General features: G+C 40.8%; 2 protein-coding genes across 2 annotated transcripts; one reads left to right on the forward strand and one right to left on the reverse strand.

The window, feature by feature from the left end:
- Nucleotides 1–1,098: 1,098 nt before the first annotated feature.
- LOC137898481 (natural resistance-associated macrophage protein 2-like) lies at nt 1,099–9,768 on the reverse strand. The gene is made up of 16 exons (XM_068742521.1): nt 9,735–9,768; nt 8,376–8,512; nt 8,153–8,272; nt 7,639–7,758; nt 7,309–7,415; nt 7,133–7,203; nt 6,981–7,048; nt 6,703–6,858; nt 6,450–6,608; nt 6,245–6,331; nt 5,662–5,781; nt 5,433–5,582; nt 5,215–5,288; nt 4,268–4,421; nt 3,440–3,493; nt 1,099–1,205 (listed from the first exon to the last, which is right to left on the reverse strand). Exons 1-16 carry the CDS (start codon nt 9,766–9,768, stop codon nt 1,128–1,130), a joined length of 1,689 nt encoding a protein of 562 aa, XP_068598622.1. The 3' UTR covers nt 1,099–1,127.
- A 2,500-nt stretch (nt 9,769–12,268) lies between these two features.
- On the forward strand, nt 12,269–21,083 carry ankrd52a (ankyrin repeat domain 52a). The gene is made up of 28 exons (XM_068742520.1): nt 12,269–12,295; nt 13,033–13,116; nt 13,322–13,400; nt 13,527–13,597; nt 13,683–13,883; nt 14,053–14,140; nt 14,563–14,705; nt 15,062–15,274; nt 15,392–15,470; nt 15,581–15,695; nt 16,046–16,128; nt 16,239–16,341; nt 16,569–16,637; nt 16,714–16,854; nt 16,950–17,006; nt 17,317–17,428; nt 17,511–17,582; nt 17,681–17,882; nt 18,053–18,140; nt 18,321–18,438; nt 18,762–18,981; nt 19,197–19,284; nt 19,377–19,460; nt 19,831–19,976; nt 20,115–20,197; nt 20,517–20,599; nt 20,692–20,783; nt 20,890–21,083. The coding sequence occupies exons 1-28, from the start codon at nt 12,269–12,271 to the stop codon at nt 21,081–21,083; spliced, it is 3,135 nt and encodes a 1,044-aa protein (XP_068598621.1).
- The last annotated feature ends 36 nt before the right edge of the window (nt 21,084–21,119 follow it).

Here is a 21,119-nt window from a genome sequence, read left to right on the forward strand (position 1 = left end):
TTTAGCCACACTTTGTAACTATTTTGCTCCACCACAAAAACGTTGTCCTCATTTCAGTAAGTCTGCTCACATCAAACTCAGCATATGCTTAACATGTCAAATAAGCCAAAGTGTGTGTGTGTGTGTTTTTAAATGTCACATAAATAAACACGTTTATTGAAGATGGTAAAAGAAAAGAAAAAACATATAAAACATATGAACAGGTTTTACTACTACTTACACATAAATACTTTAAATATTTTTGCTATATTAATGTTTAAAGATTTATTTTTGATCAAATATACAAATTGTCTAATTGAGGTAAAAACACCAAATCCAAATGGAAAAATATATATATATTTAAGGATAAATTTAAACAGATTTCACAGAATGTTTGTTTAAAACATTAAAAACAATGCCTGGCCAAAACAACAACAACAATGATTCTCTAAAAAAAAAAACACCATAGTGAACATGTGCCACAATCAAAGCTAAGAAGTGGTCAAATAAATATTCGTGTTTTTCTTTTGGCCAGGCAGTTTTTGTCTACAGGTAATATTTTCAAAAAAATAAATGTCAAAAGAATATTGACGGCATCCTCTTTTGACATTTTGGGGACGCGTGTCAACTGATCCAAGAAGTTAAAGAATGCAGCACAGACTTCTCGTGTTCTGATGGTCATTTTGGAGTATCTGAAGTACAACACTGTCTGAAATCAGCCAACCCAATAAGGTGAAATAGAAAATTCAACTTTGCGATGTCTGAAAAGGAAACGACTGTTTGATGAAATTACTTCTTGGTTGGCAGCCACCGCCATCTCGTCTTTAACTGAAGTTACAAGTCTATTGATAATATGCTTGTGCTTCATCTGCCATCACAGTAACCGCAGAACCTTGCCTTTGAAGCCCAGATTTTTAAAAAAAGGATTATTTCAACACTATTTAGCGGAGTTTTATGGGATGTGCTAAACAGCCGATGTCGTTGTTTCGAACAGGATTAGACACACGCAGACATACTTCACTGTGACTGTAAGGACACTTAAATAGTGTGTAAGGCGCATGGAGGTGAAGACGAGCACATACTGGCCGAGCGTCTTTGGTCCCATTCTTCTGGCAGGTTAGCATCGCCACCGTTCAACACGAGTCCTTCTATCGCTCAACCAAAGTATCAGTGTCCATGTCAGTCAGTAAGTAAATGTCTGTGTGCCGTGACAGTCCCAGAGGCGTCTGAGAGAGAGGGGAGATAGAAGCGTTAATCAGAGGTGAGGGTCCCATGCAGATAAGAACTTCCAGCAGTCACCTTTGGGAAGACAATCTTAACTTAATAGTTCAGACAATTCTTGCCACAACCAGTGAAGGCATCTTTATTACTGCAGCTTCTTTTAAATATAGAAATGTTCATTTTCTTTGGAATATCATAGCGTCAAGTGTTAGTGTCGGAAATTAGGATAGCTATGGAAAAGCATTCTATAAACTAAGAGGGAAAACTTCAGTTAACGCTGTGTCCTGATCACGATTGAGTTGGTTTACAATTTGGATGTGATTGTTAAATGATTAGAGATTACATGAGGGTCCTCACCTTGGGTCACAGTGATTTTCCAACCTCAACTTTCCTCATTTAATCCTGGAAAGTCCTGAAAAACATTTCTGTTGCCGACAGAGATGTTCTATCAATGAATATCAAATCTGAGCCCTTTAATATGGGAAGCGTTTAGTCCAAACTGCCATAAAGCTAACTTCTTACATTATCCTGACATGGAAAGGTCCATCACGCAAGATTATCCAAGAATATTTATTCTCCTGATACTCCTAACTCTTAATCAGACAATATATTTGTGATATTTACAACTAAAAACGCTCTTCTTTAGACAGTCGGAGAGAAGACACCAACAAACGCGTGTTGTGTTTTATCCATGAGGAAACAACACATTTATTAAAACCCAGAAATCAGAAATGAATAACTTCAGCGTACACATCATTGAAGTTTGTTCTGTAACAGTTGAAATGTGCATTAGGCAAGTTTTTATTGTCTCAGAGGGGTATTCATACGACAGTGAAACCAGTCGGAAAAACATACACGAGGATCACCTGCCGAAAAACCTGTTGAGATCTGATCAGAGACCTGCAAAGAGCACCGAACCCATCAAGAGAAAGGGATCATCAGTGCAAAACAAACCTCTGCAAGATCCTGAGAACTAAACTGTAACGCCACCATCTGCCCGTCTTCTCTTACCACTTAACGTGCACATCCCGTTTGGACGTTTGCACGTCAGTGCAGTGCACACAGTCCAATGCGGTGCTAAACTTGCAGATGTGTCTTCACTGATCTTATTCATTTAATGCGCAAGCTGGGAAAAAGCTGCCTACTCTGTCATCATCGAGTAGCAGTAGGTTAGCAGTTAATAATCAAGTTACCCATGTTAGAGTCGGGACCAATCGAGCAGCCCCACCTTCTACCGGGACACTTTCGTTTACTTTAGCGTGATAAAAAGACTAAAAGGGAAGAATGTGTGATCAAAAACAGGTCAGTGCTTTAAAAAAAAAAAATCTAAAATCAATCAAGTAGAGTTTTCACAACCAAGTTTGTATTGGCTTAGTTGGTGAAAATAAAAAACATCTATAAAATCAGCATAATCTAGTGTTTGAGTTTGTAACCCTCATCATAGTTTTATTGCAAAGGTGGGAAGACCTCGCTTCACCTCCCGATGATGCTGCTGCACCTGTCAGCAGCCGTCAGGTCGTAGCTTGACCCCGACAACACGAGTTCCTTAAGCAGTTAAAAGAAACCCCAACAAATCAGAATCCCACTGGAATCATTTGATAGTTGTGCATTACTATAAATGGAAAGATTCCAGACCGCCTCGGATCCAGATTCTGCTCTATTCACTAAAAGCCGTGATCAAAATCGGCTCATAGCGTTTTGAGTAATACTGCTAAAAGACGGACAAACAGACGAGGGCAAACACATCACCTCCTTGATGGAGCGGACACAAACCTCCTGTAGTTTGCCTCTGTGTGGCCGTTACTGAATGTTAACCAGCATTAATACATCGAAACACTGAAACACTGAGCTGCTAATTTCCTAAAATTGCCTCGATAACATTTCATATAAAAAAAGGCAGAAAATCTTGTTTCTACATACAGGTAATTGGGTTTAGCATCAACACATGAACGACCCATGTCATAGGACGTCACTTTACAAACAAACATCAATACAGCATAGAATTTTCTGTGCTGGTGTAGTAATAGTGCAGATCATTGGGTAAGCAGAAAGCAGCATGTAATGAGAGACAGCCCTACAGGGAAATAAACGGGATCAGATCCTACATGATCCTGGTGGTATAACGGGGCTCAGTGTCTCTGAGAGTAAAGAAGAAGACTGCTGGTGGTCACTGTCCTTTCCAGCTCTAGGAGTCGTACTCAGACGGCTCCTCTATGAACACAGCAGGTCGAGTGCTTACCCGGTTCCCAAAGTCCAGGCAGGAAACCCCCAAGGCAACCAAGCAATGCCATACCTGCCGACGACAACAAGCAGAAAGACACACAGACAGATGGAATGAGCTTTCTTTCACTAAAAAAAAAAAATGGTGAGACAAAAGAACTACATTCAAGCAAACACTTTTTAATGCGAATGAATACAGGTGGTTCCGAAGACCCAGTCGCTAAACGAAACCCCTGCTGACAAACAACTTAGGCCAGCCGATTTTATTTCCCTTTTCGTGTCGATCCCTGCGTGGACGGCACTGAACCCGCACCTAATACCCGATTGTTGATTTCTGAGAATGCACAAACCGCAAGAGCTACATGACCACCGTACCATCGAGGAACGCAACCCAGCTGAACACGGGAAGCGTCACCGGAGCTTGGGCGCGGAGCGAGAGACGACGAGGAGCGTCCTCACCGCGCAACACGGAGGTTTGGATATGATAACGGACAGAAACTTGTGGCACCCTCGTTTCCTGATATTTTCTTTTTGATAGCGACGTGGCATCTGAGAGGAGCGGCGTGAGCGGCCCCTTTCTGGACTGGGGAAACAAATCCCTGTTGCACCTCTGTGACTGGATCCTATGTAAGCGTCAAGTTCATCCTGTATGTGTGAAGAGCTTTAAGACTTGCATACATGTTTATTATTAACAGGCACAGAGTTATTTATCCCTCGACAGAATGAAACACTAAATTATCCATCTAAACATGGAAACACGTTTCTCACAGAACTGCGATCGTTTCTCACGACACGATCGCTGTAGTCACCTGGGAAATGACGTAATATTCGCAGTAATCGGACTCACCAGGTAGCCTACGAAGCACAGATAGGTTAAGGAGAGCAGAGCGGCCAGGATGTAGAGCAGCACGCTGTTCAGCGACGTCACGTAAACCACCACGAAGTACATGTTAATGGCACAAACCATCAGGATGACCACGCCTCCGGAAATCTTCCACACCCTGTAAAAAAATAACAGGTTGAGAAATAATGTTGTTTTTTCCTAATAGGAAGGATCTATGAAATATTCCTCAGTTATGCAAATAAGGAAAGTCCTTGTTTACGTAACCAGATCTGAAAGATTACCAAGACCTCTTTTGAAGGAAAAAAAAAATCATCAGGAAAACAGTCTCTCAGCAAACACACTGCTTTTGATTTATCAATAAGTAACTCAGCGCCGGTCGTTATAACGCCCCATCTAACAGCTGGCCGTCACACAAAGAGAGGTTATGACTTTACTTCCACTCAGGCAGCAGCTCATGTTCCCCGAGTGGACCCTTAGTAGAACAAATAAAATCAGGAACGCAACACAGGAAAGGAGTCATACAGAAAATAAAGAACCAGCATCACGGCGTTTGCTTCATTCTATCAGTACTTCTTCAGCTGTTCGGGTTAATGTTTACTTTTTAGTCATCGTTTGAATCTTACCGACTGCTTCAATGATCTTTGATAGCTCAATACACACTGCGACACATCCAAACGTTAAAAACGTACATTCTGCATGTCGCCTATTAGCCTGCTTGGCAGCAAGACCAGGTTTGTGCGTCACGTACCGGTAATGCTTTCGTGAGCACAAACAGCAAACATTTGTGAAGACAATTATTACGCTGCATGCCAACCTCTCAAGCCAATTCAGATTGGCGTGCATTCCCTCTGCGTTCCACCTCACCTCACCTCGTGCTTGTTGGACTTGTATTTATGTTTTATTTATGACGAAGTCAGCAAGGATGGTATTAGTTAAAAGAATTCACTCACATTTGGTTTGCGAAGTCGTTCATGATGGATTTCAGGCTGGTGAAAGTCAGAATTGGTATCAAAGCAAATGGCAGCTGTTGAACAGAGAGAAAGTTTATAATGAATAACAAGAAATGTGCTAAATTAAAGCTGGATTTCAGGCTGTGACACAGAAGGCATGTTAAACTGTGTTTGTTTTTACAGAAGTGCGAGGGTTTACTTAAATGATCTGTCCTGACCTGCATGCTTTGAAGCACGTTAAGGAAGTCATTCATCCCCGTCAGATGCTGCACATCCTGAAAAATGGCTACCAGCAGGGTAGGTGCGATGGCGATGGAGCGTGTCAGCAGAACTCGTGCAAAACGAGACCATCGCAGGTCCAAGAAACCCTTGACAAAGGATGTTATAATGTGAGTGTACTCACTTGTGCTAATTTTATTTACCGACACTTATCTGAGGCTTTCTTACCTCCATAACAAACTGCCCAGAATAAGTGCCTGTCATGGTCGAACTCTGCCCGGCAGCCAAGATTCCTATTGCCCAAATGTAGAGGGCTGCAGGGCCAAAGAAGCAGCCCAGGACCACTCCCTGCACGGATAAAGAGAAAGGCAGAAAAGATCCGTCGAGAAATAAAAAAAAAAGAAGAAGAAGATGTACCAAAAGGGGCGAAGAACAGAGAAATATTCAGAATATGTTTCTGCCAGATTATTGATACGTCCTGCACACCCGGGATCCACTCACACTAGTGACCTGACTTTACTTACCTGTCTGACTACACCTTTTTTTCAGGACCGAGGAATTTTCATCATAGCAAGAAAACACACAACCGCATCCGATGTCAAAAATGACATTCATTTGAGGCACCCCACCTTCGGTGTCCGAGATTTTGCAACGGCAACATGACCTCATCGGATATAATCAATGTTATTTCAACACCTGCCGTTATTAAGCAATTACAAGTCTAAAGGTCTCCTGTGAAGCAGGTCTAGAGGTACGTGTTGCCCTGAATCCAAAGGGCACAGTTTCCTGGAGTAAAGGAGGGCAGGCTTACCCCTTTGTAGATGTCCACCTCCAGCGTGTCATTGTTGAGAGGGAAGAGATTCGTGTGAGGGCTGTCCGTCCTATTGCAAAAATCACTCTGCCAGCACGGGCAGGAACAGAACGGCATTAGAACTGTTTCACTCTTTATTCCACTGTTTAAACGTGCAAAGAAATTAAAGCGCAAAACAATTCCAAATCTAGTACTCTATACCCACCACTTCAATGTTGGTTTTATTGTAGAAGGCCTGAGCAAAGACTGCCACAACAAAGACATTGATGAGGAAGGAGATGAACAGAGCAATAGTTGACTCGATGAAGTAATACTTGTTGGCTTCCTTTACTTCCTTCTTGTTTTTGCGATCAATGTCACGAGACTGGAGGAGGAGAAAGTGAACAGATTTACATTTAAACCAACTCTGACAATATTTTTTGAATGATCCTGAATTGAATTGACTCAGATTTTCTAACCTTGACCAATGCCGAGTGTAAGTAGATGTTATGCGGCATAATGACGGCGCCTACGATTCCTACGGCTTGTTCCAGCTGAACAGGCCCACAGTCGGCACAGTAAGGCAAGAACATCCCCTTCAGCAGCTCCCCTTGGTCGGGCTTTGCCAGGACATACTACAGATCAGTAACATAGAAGATGGCAGCGTGAGCATACTGGTTTAAAAAAATAAAAAATAAAAAACAACCTCAAACATTCAAACTAAATTAGTTCTATTTGAATTTGTAAGAATTTTTACCTCATAACCAAAACTAACAGCCATTACAGTGATGAGAAAACCAAAGAACGCTTCAAGTTTCCTTAGACCTACATGAAGACAAAAACTGTATCAAGACTGGGATGTAAAGATTATTTTGGAACTGATTGATAACTGAAATAAGATATGCACACCGTATTTATCTAGAAAAAGGAACACAAATGTGTCTGTGATGGTGATTAGAACTCCTGCCCACAGTGGAATCCTGCAAGAGAAATGGAAGCTATTTGTAGATAATGTATAAACATTACAGAACATGAGTTTATAAAAATGTCTGCAGCAACTTTTCATGATACAAGCTAGAATCTACCTGCCCACAGAGAGAAGGTTGAGAGCTATGGCACAGCCGATAACCTCCTGCATGTCTGAACCAATAATTGCCAGTTCCACCATCAGCCAAAGGATGATTCGAGGAACCTGAAAGAAAAAAACAGAACACAAGATGCTCAAGATTCCACCACGGGTTCATTTCACAGAACAAAAACATTATCTAACCCCTTCCTATGCCCCCTGAAACAAAGTGACAGACAGAATCACAATCAGCATGACTCACTCCCAATAAATTATTTTACAAATACTATCACATGCAAAAGGTGCAACAAACAGAAGTTTAGCCGATTGAAGACAGTGCTGTGCTCACTCTGGGGTATTGGCGGTTGCAGACTTCAGCTAGGTGCATCCCAGTGACGACCCCCAGGCGTGCAGCTAGCCTCTGCAGCAGCAGCCCAATAATGGTGGCCCCAAGGAGCACCCAGAGGAGCTGAGGAACAAAGTCTATGTCAGAACTAGGCCATTGGTGCCAGGGCGGTTTAGTGACTGCATCCATTCATGTTCACGGTAATGTAAACAATTTAATGTTCAAAGGCGGTTATATTTTATATACGCATAAAATAATTGTGACTGAAATAAGCACAACTCCTTGCTGAGGAAACTGTAACAATACAGCTCACTGTGTATGGGTAAAAAAGAACACGAGAAAAAAAACACTTCCAGGAATTAATAATAAATAAAAAAAAAGGGAAAAACAAGAATGGACAGTCGAAAGGATCCCGACTCGTGAGTCATACGTTTTTCATGAACGCTCACATTAACCAGTAAACTGCCAGGCAAAGGTAGAAAAGACTAACTTAGGATGACAAGGTCTGAAAGATCACCTTAAAGCCAGCTTTAGCTCCTGATTGAAGGTCAGACTCGATGTTCCCTGGATCCAAGTAAGCAATGCTCATCAGAAACCCGGGTCCAGTGAAGGCCCAGAGTTTACGGAAACTAAATACCTGAACAGGATTGTATTATTACTGGAGTTCGCTTCATCGCTTCAGTTCAGAGTAAGAGCATTAAATCCCTATTATTAGTGTACATTAGTACATGATTACATACCTGGTTGACATTTTCAGGAATGGTCACCTTGTCCTCAAAGTAAGTGGAGAAGGGTTCCTCCTGGGCCACGGGCGATTCAGGTGGAGAGATCGAGCTGTACTGGTTTGACTGGACTCCATTCTCCTGAGAGGAGTCCTCTAACCAATCCAAAGAGAAACAAAAGAATGAAGGGTCTCATCAGTGATGAGAGAAACAAAAGAATGAAGGGTCTCATCAGTGATGAGAGAAACGAAAGACCAGCAGATGAAGAGGATAATCATCGCTGCAACATTACGGCATCATCATTTTGATCTGCAGCAAGATTAGAGTAACCTTATTCTATTTATTGCTGCTGACTACTTAATTAATGATTAAAACTCCAAGTATTAAGAACTATTCCCAGAAAACAAATCAATAACTAGACCCTTCACTTTTTACAGAAACACTTTCTTTGGACTCTGACCAGTAATAGATTTTAAACCTGACCTGGCAAGAAAGCAAATGTAACATTTCAGAAAGTGAATGTGTAGATTTGGTTAAACCTTTTTTTATGAATTAGCATCTGAAAAAAGACCAATAAAATACAGTAAATAGATGCATTAGGATTTCTGCTGGCTTTTAACCAATAAAGGATGTAATGTTAAAAAAATGATCGCATATATTTTAAGGTCACACCATCTGTACCAGTTTAATAACCAGAACTGACCAATGTAAAAACATAACAGATCATAAAAGAAAAGAAATTAAACTTCAAAAGACTTAAGTCCTGAACTCAGAACAAATGTTTTACGAGAACACAAAAGAAAAGATTACATACAAACCAGCATTAAATCCAACGTCTCATAAAAACAGTTCCTATACATTACTTTCATACATATTTATGAAAATCAGTAACAATGTGAAATACTCACTGAATATTGACTTTATTTTATTCATCACCAACTCACTGCTGATCATAAAGTCCAATGTCCCCAAATGAGAACTCTGCTTTGAAGTGACTCGGGCCTTATCGTTCCTTTTTTTGTTGCGAGATGTCACAACGACATTCTGTAGCTAAAATTAACCCAAAGAGTGCACACACTTGCGAAACTTACACTCATCAAAGAAAACACATCCCCTTTAAGATCCTCATGTATTTCAATAAAACTATCAAACCCACCTGATTTCAGGATCAAGAATAAAATAAAATGTGTAGTCAGAATAGGAGTTTCTTTGTGTTAAACTATGATGCTGTTCTTACAAAAGACAATATATGCTTACGTGATATACTGTTCGGAGTGGCCCAGTCAGCATGCGCACAGAGGGAGTGTGTAACATAGCAGAGCAATGACTGGTGGGTCTGAAATAAAACTGTATTTCTGTTGTATCTCAAGCAGCTACCTTCCAGGAGGTCTCCATCTTGCTCCAATTTCATCGGGGCAAGGCGAGGGCTTCTTGGGAACGGGAGGGATAAATATCAGCTTCTCTGGAATCGGAAAATAACAGTTACAAAATCTAAATAGGCATGGAAGAGTCGACTGCCGAGATAAAAACTGTAATTATCGTGGGAAGCGTTGAACTCATAACACTGGTTTTTGTGTTGCTTTGCTGGGCTACCACAGAAATTCACTTTGTGCTTCCTCACAACAAAGTAGCGCGCTTGAAGACGCGAGCCTCACCGTGGAACCTTTTTGTTGAAAATCAACACTAAAAGTCACGAGTCAAAATAATGATTAAGCAACATGAACATGCATACAGCCACAACGATAATTAGATTATTTAAAAAAAGGAGACATGTGTATCCTGACTTTAAATCCCAGCTGAACAAACACTGTAAAGCTGGAAATTATCCTCAAAAAGACGCATCAACAACTGTATGTTACAACACCACATTCTCTGGCACAGAGTGCAGTTCCTTCTCTGCACATGACTGTGCAGTCATATAATGTAGGAACAAGTTGAAGCAGGAGACAAAGCAGCTTTCCCAACAGTCAAGGTAATAAGCGTGATAAGGTCCGAACGGTCCAATAATTATTTCTTGTTTGTACAAAGATGAATCAACATAACCCTGTCATTTCCACATAACAGGGTTTGCTGCGTCGTAAAATTATCTGCAGCTTTGTTATGTTAATATCAACTCTGTCACTCTCTTTCCTCCTCCAGGGTTACTGCCACACTATTTTTATTACCTGGCGAAACATTGTGAAAAATAGCTTCTTTTTTTTCCACAAACCGCATCACTTCAAACACGCATTTCATTTGTGTGCTAATCTGCCCCGAACAGCTTTGGCAATCACTAAATCTATGGCAACTCCCAAACGGACACCCTTTTACACCCCTGCTAAAACACTATTCAAGACTTTTGTAGCTGAAAAAGGAAATCAAAACCAATAATAAAGAAAACTAATTTAACTCTAAAGAAATGTTGACAATAAAACTGAAATAGCATGACCAGGTTTCCTAACAATAATGTTAACCAGCATTTCTTTATGTGTCAAATCCATGAACAGTCGCCTGATTATTTTATTTTAAATTTACTAATTACAATTAATGAATTCCTAAGTACTAGAACTTTCCTCCCAGTGCAGCCCATTGGTGTTACATCATAAAACATTTTGACAGTAAGAATCCCAACTCCTCTGAGGAGGATTGTAATGAGCTAAAAGACCTAAAACATTTGATTACTTCTCCTTAGAGAAATGCGGCTAAAACTTAACTAAGACACACACCCGCTAAATAAACAGTATGATGATGAATATATTTATAAGATAGAATGTTAGAGTACAAGTACAGTCACACAGTAGCATGTATTAGAGTACAAGTACAGTCCAACACCCTGTCTAAGAGGAGCATTTCAGAAAAGCCCTTGCGGTCTTGTTTCCGTTGGAAGTCCTGAGTACATAAATCATCGACATTTTACAGTATTGATTTGTGAAGGAAATTACTTTTGAGTAGCATCTCCAATAAATCTATAAAACCCCAGTGCCCGCTACTGTGATCATTAAGCTAACAAGTTTTCCTGACATGTTAGCTGTCTCCTTGGATTTGCTACCGGCAGCGCTACTTTAGCAGGGAGAAGCCCTTACCTGGTTGCACCTTCGGTGAAGTCGAATCACGTGTTTGACGACGATGCCTTTAAAATAATACCATTTGCGTAAATTGAAGACGGCTAAACAGCTAAAGCTAAACCCTGTCAAAGTCGTCTCCTCATGCCAGCCGTAAATTCAATAATCAATACGCATGCGCAACAACACGGCTGTGATAGGCCAATGGATACAGGATATTGTTGGAGGTCGCAAGGGGTTGGTCGGAGAGTATGTGATGACGTCATTGATCATGTTAGCAAATTAATTATCAAATGTTGAAAGACATACATGTGAAAGTAAAATAATAGGACATTCCACAGCGTGTCTCTCTGAGTCTGATTTGTTTGGTTTAACCTCCAGAAATACAGATATTTTATTACATAAAAAAAATGTTTTGGAGTAAATAGTTCACTTTTTTAAAATTAGATACTTTTTACAAACTAACATCTTTACTCATTTATATATTTAAAATATTACGTGCGTGCTTTTTCTATTCAAGACAAAAAAAAATACGAATGAACGCAAGGTTTATAGTCTTTGTAAAATTTTGTTAAGATTAAATGCTGTGATGTTTACAAGAAATAAAAAATAGATTTATTTCAAAAGTATGTTGAAACTAACAACAACCGAAACCAATAAAAAAAAAAATCAAAAACAATACTCATAAAACAAAATTTGTGACGCCGTTAAATGGTTCACAAATCTCTGCCACTAGTCGCGTTCTTCCTCGCGATAGTTTGGCATATCCCAGCAGCTAAATTAGCTAAAGCTAGGCTAACAAGCTAGGCTAACAAGCTACTAGAAAGTGACATGTAGTCTCAGAGAAGGAGCTTTCAGACTGATTGGGATATGGAGTTAAGAAATATTAAGGACGAGGTAGTAACTAAGGATCTGCTGTGCAATAGAAAGTAATGTGTCATAGTTAATCCATAATTCTGATCATCACTGCAAACACCGGGCTAATCATGTTAGCGACATGTCAAGCAGAGTTTGCTATAAAGCAGGTTATCATGAGAAATTAATTTCCTTAATAAGTTGACTCAGCTTCAGATTAATGATCGATGTTTACATTTCTTTATGTGCCTGACTTTCGACTCTTTCGGTGGCCGAACCTCCGACCTCGCCATAGAACTGTTCTGAACATTAATTTTTAAATCTATTCTCTCATGTGTCTCACTGCCTCATCATTACATACTGTATTTTGGAGGTGGAAGTTTTGATGATTCATTACATCTCAACGGTCATAAAATAAAAAGTGCTCTAACGTGTGTAGGATTTAAGTAAAATAAAATAAAATATGCAGAATACACGAGGTCCTAAATTTAAATAAATACAATTTTCTATATCTCAAAGTGCAATTTAGATTCACATAGTGTTACCCACGTTTTATTCTGACCTTATTTTTTGTACCCCATTAAAGTAATTCTGTATATACATTTATTATTGCTGATTAAAGCTGTTTAATTGAAGTTGTATTTAATCGCGGCTTCTATGAGGATTATTGCTTCCTACAACATAGCAGAGCTTTTGGGAATCATACATGAATTTAATCCAATGTAATGTAATTTTTATAATGCTTATGTTTTTGTTTGCTTGCCAAATATCTGTTTCAGTCTCCTTTGGTCCAGGCTGTATTTAGCCGAAACATAGAAGAGGTGACACTTTTATTGAACCGCAATGAAGATGTCAATTCGCTGGTAATTCCATCGCATATGAACACTAATCTTGTTTTTCTGCATATCATATTTAGACATTTGTAAGCATTGTATTTTGGGTGAAATGTTCTCCTGTCTTTCTTCATTACCACCACAGAGTTTCTGTCATTATACATTTACACCTTTGTAATAAAGACATTTATTTGACTGCCTACCTTAATTCATTTTTTGGGGTTTGTTTTTCTAGGACCAAGAACAAAGCACACCACTTCATGCTGCTGCATATTTGGGGGACGTCAACATTATGGGCCTACTTATTGCTTCAGGTAAACTAAATAGGAAGATTACTGTATGATTTGTGTGTTGTATAAAATATATGTATAAAATATTACAAATTAGCTTTCAAATATAGAATGCGCTTAGTAAAATCTATCGTTTCCTTTCTGTTGCAGGCGCTAATGTCAACGTTAAGGACCAGAGTTTGTTGACTCCTTTACATCGAGCAGCTGCTTCACAAAATGCAGTATGTCACCATTTAATTTCCTATTTTTCAACAAGATTTGAACACCAAATGTTAAACTTTTTTTGTTGGCTTTTTTTGTCCTCAGAAAGCTGTGGCGCTGCTCCTAAAGCACAAAGCAGAGGTGAACGGGAAAGACAAGTTCTGGCATACACCGTTACACATAGCAGCTGCAAAATGGGCTGCAGGCTGTGCCTTAGCTCTGATGCCACATGTACGCAGCCTTGATGTTGCTGACAGGTCAGGGAGGACGCCGCTGCATCATGCGGCACACACCGGACATAGTGAGGTAAAGATGCGCTTATCACAGTATTGTGATATTAAGTATTTATTTTTGACAGACAAAATAACACCGCTGGAAGCCCCGTTGGAGTAAATGTACAAGAATGTTGCTTTTGTCAAGACAAAATCACGCTATCCACTTCACCCTGGTTAACCCAGTTAAAATATTTCTACAGATGGTGAGGTTGCTACTGATCAAAGGTGCCAGTGTGTGTGCCAAAGATAAGAAGGACAGGCAGGCAATCCACTGGGCTGCATACCTCGGTAAGAAACAACAAGAATAGATGTTAATCTTAACTTACACCAATATACAATAAAAAAACATAGAGTTTAAAAATCAGCCAGTCCCTAACAAATACCCGGGAACTCACTCAGAGTTAAAGATGGCCGCTGTTAACATTTACTTAACTATAAAATGATTCACACAAGAATTTGTGCTAAAATGCTAATGTTTTGCTGAAAAGTATTCTGACTAATTGTTTCACATGCTAAAAATAAACGAAACTAAAGCGTAAGAAGCAGAGACAGGCACACTGGGTTTACAGGGAAGCATGGCTAGCATCAGATTCGATCGACTCCTTGGGCCGGCTGGAACGCTGTGATGCTTTTGTATGTCTGATCACTTGCTTCACATGGATTTATTTATATGTTTGTAAATTAGGAAAATAATCTTGATCTTCTTCCAGGCCATGTGGACGTTTTGAAGCTGCTGGTGTCTCAAGGAGCTGATGTGAAGTCCAAGGACAGACAAGGTTACACTCCGCTCCATGCTGCTTCTGTCAGTGGACAGTTAGATGTGGTCAGATATCTCTTGCGACTGATGGTAGAGGTAAAGCGACTTAAAGTCCTAAAATATGATATTAGAGCTGTTTATTACTTTCACGCTAACGCTGGTCTGGTTGTGTGCTTGCCTTAGTGGTCATCTGGTCACATGATATATCCTTATATTCACAGCTAAAACTATTACAAGTTTATATTTTAATAGCGAATCTTTCCCCATGAACAAGTGAAATCTTCAAAAATACAAATGTTATTTTTTAATGCCTCTCGTATCACCAGTAACTTCACTCTTCTCTTAACACTGACATGTTTCCTTAGGTTCCAAAAACATTATTGTAATAATTTCAAACCACCAGAGATATTTAATTTTAAACGGATCATGTTTTTCCTCTAATCTTGTTCCAGACTGATGAGCCCAACGTGTTTGGGAACACAGCTCTCCACATGGCCTGCCACTCAGGGCATGACACTGTGGCCTCCGAGCTGGTGAACTGTGGCGCTAACATTAATCAGCTCAACCGTCACGGCAGCACGCCGCTGCACCTCGCTGCAGCCTCCTCCGCCGGGGCGCCGTGTCTAGAGCTGCTGGTCAACAATGGCGCTGACCTCAATGTACAGGTACAAAGCTCATGTGTTGCTATATTCCAAGGATTGTTCATCAAATGAAATGTGCAGATTGTGAAAGTTCACTAGGTTATTTGAAGTAAAACGTTTGTCTTCGATATCCCTGAACAGAATAAAGAAGGGAAGAGCCCTTTGCATATGGCTGCTATGCATGGACGCTTCACAGGCTCCCAGATTCTAATTCAAAATGGTAACAGACATTTCAGAATTGTTTTTTCATGATCCGTAAAATGCTCTTTGTAACACATGACTGGATCTGAGACTTGACGTGTTCATGTTTCCTTCCCTCTCTGCACGAAGGTGGTGAGATTGACTGCGTCGATATGTATGGAAACACTCCGCTTCATGTCGCTGCCAGAAACGGTCAGGAATTACTGATCAGCACTCTTCTGACAAACGGTGCCGACAAGGCCAAGTAAGTGTTTCAACTGTCTTTGTTCCTTGTTGCAGTTAGATGCTTAATATCGTCAGGCGCGCCACATTTCTCAGCTCATTCGTACAATCCAGCTGCCTGAGACATGTTGCCGCTATAATCCTATCATTTCAGGTATGACACACGAATGCTAACGAACTATGATACAGTAACACACACACACATGCAGTGCAGGATATTTCACATATCGCACGGTTGCGATGGAGCCACCAGCTCTCTGTTCACGCAGCCGGAACCAACTGGAATGTAGAAAACGTTTGAAAGCATTCAGAAATAAAACAGATCAATCTCTTGTCACGCAATAAAGTAAATCTCTGGTGTGATCTCTACAGACAGGGCATTCATGGGATGCTTCCACTACACTTAGCAGCACTCCATGGATTCCCAGACTGTTGTCGAAAGTTACTCTCAAATGGTGAGCATCTGTTGTCTTTAATCCAATATATTCTCTACATTTTTATTTTTGATCCATCCTCAAATCATTTCCTCATAACACGACATTATTGCTGGTTGCCTGGCAACCAGGCCAGTTTTATCTGGTAGCATCTGAAAAGCTGCCGGTCGAGTTCGATATAAACACCCCAGATGAACTTGGAAGGGCCTGCCTGCACGCCGCTGCCTCTGGAGGGTGAGCCGTTTTACAGTTTAACTTAAAATTACAACATGTAAAATGTTCCATAATATTACACCGGTTGCCTTGTTATTTCCAGCTTGATGGATCATATTTGATGTTTCAAGATGGTTGACATGGTTCTGTTTGTTATATAATAATAATAATAATGTAGTTCTGATCCTTAAAGCTACTACTACTAACCTTTTACACATTAAACTGACTTTATAGCTTTCTTTTAACAGAAACGTTGACTGTCTCAACTTACTGTTGAGTTGTGCTGCTGACCTCGATGTGAAAGATCATTTAGGAAGGTAAGCGGTGCTGAATAGCGTGATACCAGGAACAGTGCAACCTTGCATCGCAGCTGTATGCTGCTGTGCTTCGCAGATCTCCTTTGCACTACGCCGCCGCTAACGGGAACAGCCAATGCACGATGTCCCTGGTGAGCGCCCGCGCTGAAGTCAACGACCTCGATCTGACAGGCTGCAGCCCTCTGCACTACGCTGCAGCTTCACTCAGCTTCTATGCGTAAGAGCATTATTCGTTTTACCCATCAGCGTGGGAACAGTTGCTTGTTTTTAATCTAGACGTCGTTCAATCCAGATTTAATCTTCTTTTCACAGAGGGGAAACAATCTCTAACCAAGAATACAGAGAGGAAAAAAAACAAGAAGCCTCCCTGTAAGCCACATTTTTGTTTATTACATCACACAAGTTCTTCATCATGGAATAATGCACGAGGAGAAGTTTGTCCTCGTGCATTAGATGTTTGTATACTTTATTTGACAAAAGGGATTTTATTTTGCAATCACAATGCATTGAAATCCATTATATTTGTGTGTATTTGATTTTTTTTTTATTACATAGAATAGCTGAGCTCACATTATGTATTTGTAAAAGCATCAACAGATTGAGATGTAAACGTACGTCACGTCTGTCTGTTCAGAACAAACTCAGACCGGGTTCTTCGTGTTCTGCTCTGTGCTCTCAGGTGTTTAGACTATTTGCTTGATAACGGGGCAGACCCAACTCTGAAGAATAGTAAGGGTTACAGTGCCGTCCACTATGCAGCAGCTTATGGGAACAAACAGCACCTGGAACTGGTCAGTGTCTCGTGATTTAGATGGTTTGAATTGAGTTTTATTTTCTTCATAATCCATTTCAGTTCTTTTCACGCTCTTGCAGCTCCTGGAGATTTCATTCAACTGCCTGGAAGAGGTTGAGAGCAATATTCCAGTCAGTCCTTTGCACTTAGCTGTGAGTAGCACAATTACCGTGAACTCACTGACAAATATGTAACTTAAATGCAGAGAGCCTTCTTGAATTTACCGTTGTTAACACATCTGACACTGCAGGCCCATTACGGCCACTGCGAGGCCCTGCGTCTGCTGTCTGAGACCTTAGTGAGTCTGGATGTGCGTGACATCGAAGGTCGAACTGCCCTTCACCTGGCCGCTCAGAGAGGATTTGCACCGTGTGTGGAAGTGCTGCTGAAACATCAAGCCTCCTGCACACTGAAGGACCACAAACGCAAATGGACGGCTCTCCATGCTGCAGGTGAGATTCATAATCACACGAGTACTGCAGGTTTACAGTATGCGGTAGGTGTTGATGGCTTTTAATGGTTGCTGTTACATCATAAATGTTATGGTTCAGAAACACGTCCTCTTTATAATTGTTAGCATTTTATTGACGATCTTTTCCTTTGATTCTTCACCCTGGTGCAGCTGCAGACGGCCAAATGGACTGCCTGCTCCTGTTGGTCAACGGGGAACAAAGTGACGACTTTATCGACAGTCCAGACGCACAGGGACGGTGGGTCATCCTTATTGATTAACAGTATAAAATACAGTTTATCTACACCAAGAGGCATACACTAAACCACAGTGGTCACGTTCTCCGTTTACTTTGCCCACTGAACAATGATCATGATGATTCAATCAGAATGATCATCACGCCAGTGATTTCTTTTCTCTTTTTTTTTACCATATGCAGGACTGCTCTTATGCTGGCAGCTCTGGGGCGTCACACTGATTGTGTCCACATTCTGTTGGAAAAAGGAGCAAAGGCTGATGCTGCAGACAACAAGGGCTTCTCAGCGTTACATAGAGCTGTAAGAGCATTTGATTTCTATGTGTGCAGCCAGACACTGTCAATTTTCAATATCAAAAGACAGCTGTTTTTTTAACCTGGCTAGATCTCCATGGTAACACACTCCACACCTAGCCTGAGCCAAAATATGTTATTTACAGTGTTTCAGATTAAAATATCTTCAAATAATTATATAAAACAAAGCTTTGTAATTCTGCAGAGCAGTACAAATTAATTGATTTATTTTATTTGCTACAGAAACCGACAATCATTCAGCTGATGATGCAGATAGACATACCGGTAGATGTTTCCTCTCACTCCGCTGCCTGTGTGCTCCCCCTATAGGCCATGTTGGGTAGTGAGGACTGTGTAGCTGCCCTGCTGGAACATGGGGCCACTGCTCTATGTAGAGACTCTCAGGGAAGGACCCCCCTGCACCTCACAGCGTCCCTCGGCCACACAGAGCTGTTGAGCACTTTGCTAAACGCTGCTGTGAAAGCCGACCCTCTGGACTCCATTCTGGACTACAGAGGCTACATGCCCACCCACTGGGCTGCCTACCACGGTGAGACGAGAAGAATTTGTTTTGGATGGTTCAGTTATGAAGCGCAGACATGGACATCATCACAGATTACACAATGAACTGACAAAAACACATATGAAAGAATATTTTTGGTATAGTAGCATTATATCCATTATTTCAGATGTTAAATAAGTTTGCATGGCGAATATGACTTTACAAAGTTTTGAATCTTAATCATTTTTCTCTGGCATTTGTAGGTCATGAAGGCTGTTTAGAAATTTTACTTGAGAACAAACTTTTTTGCAACCAGGAAGGAAATCCCTTCACCCCAATGCACTGTGCTCTGTGAGTGTTGAATTAGATTATGTTTATAACACATTAAAATACCTTTAATGTGATATTTCAAATCTTTAAAGAGAAGTGTTTTTCATGTGCAGAGTTAACGGACATGATCCTGCTGCTAAACTTCTCGTGAAGACTTTTGGCCCTCAGAGTGTTCGCGCCCGTGATGCCAAAGGAAGGTGGGTCCTGCTATAACATGAGTTCTGCTTTTAACAAATACATTTCATTCTGTGGAGGTAAAGATGAGGATTAGTGGTGAAAAGGTAGAAAATGTACATTCAGTTCAGCCACATATCTGTTAGCAACAGCAGTGTCCATGCTATTCAGTCACTTTCTTAAAATAAAAAAAAAAAATATCCCGCAATTGTTTTTTAAGTTAAAGGAAATTCTGAATTTGCTTTATCTGTATTTATTCAAACATTACATTTACTGATAACTTTCATTTACATGTTTGATGCATTATCTTTAAAGGTTCCACAATCATATAGAGATTTTGACATTTAGCCTAAATTTAATTTACTTTTACTTTTTACTTTTGTGCACCTCCAGGACTCTGCTGCATGCAGCTGCTTATTCAGGAAATGTTGCCGGGCTCCAGCTGATCCTGGCTGAGGGAGCAGAGGTCAATGCTGTGGACCATTGTGGACGCTCTGCCCTCATGGTTGCTGCTGACTGTGGACAGACGAGTGCTGTTGGTAAGTGTGTTCGCTATTATTCTCATCGACTATGTCTTCAACTCGAGAAGAGGACACGACGTCACGTTTCTGTATCTATTCTGTGCAACGGGAAAACAGCAGCTAACAGTGGGACCCGTTTGCTTTTTTGTGTTTCAGAGTTTTTGCTGCACAAAACGAAGCCAGACCTGACCTTGGTGGATATCAATAATAACACTGCTGTTCACCTCGCCTGCATTAAGGTCACACGCACACATACGATTGCGTGGTCACTTTCACATGTGTGTAGCGACAGCAAAATAACACACTGGCTGAAAAGCAGATTTAGATGTAATCACTTCTTCTTCTTTTTTCCCTGTGATTCTAAATTATAAAGTATTTTATATTTACACCAATTTAATCTCCATCACAGTAAGAAAGGTGCATTGCCATTTATAAAGTGTGCAATTCACTAAATTAACCTTTAATATGTTTTGCTATAATATAAGCTTATAAATCAGTATTGATATCTAACAATAGCTGAGCAGATGATCACCCTGTACAATGTGCTGTATCCTGCAGGGTCATGAGATGTGTGCTCTTTTGATTCTGGGAGAGATCAGCGACTCCGCGCTCATAAACGCAACCAACTGTGCTCTTCAAATGTACGTTTTCTGAAAGCATGTCCACTCTGTGTGTCATAATAATATATGTGCTACATTATAGTGCTGCTAACTTAGACCTATGTTTCACTCAGGCCCCTTCACATTGCAGCAAGGAAAGGCCTTGCGACTGTCGTGCAAGTGTTGCTGAGTCGGGGAGCAGCGGTCATGGCAGTAGACGAAGAGGGTGAGCATTGATTCTATTCCTCTGATGCGATACCAAAGCAGTGAATGTTCTCTGCCAGGCAAAAGCACAATTACTGGACACTCCTTTTCCTTTTGACCCTCTGCAGGCCACACCCCAGCGCTGGCTTGTGCCCCGAACAAAAATGTTGCAGATTGTTTGTCCCTCATTCTCTCCACCATGAAGCCTTTCCCTCCCAGAGAGGCCAGTGCCAGCACAGCGGCCCACTTCAACACCGTCCTGAAGAACTGTGGCATCGCTGCCACCTGTGGCTCCAATGGCAACAACCTGTGTCACGCTTAAGCCAAGGCCCTTGCAGGCATTACTGACCTGATCAAT

Source organism: Brachionichthys hirsutus, chromosome 8 (assembly GCF_040956055.1).
Source record: "Brachionichthys hirsutus isolate HB-005 chromosome 8, CSIRO-AGI_Bhir_v1, whole genome shotgun sequence".
Lineage (NCBI taxonomy): Eukaryota > Metazoa > Chordata > Actinopteri > Lophiiformes > Brachionichthyidae > Brachionichthys > Brachionichthys hirsutus.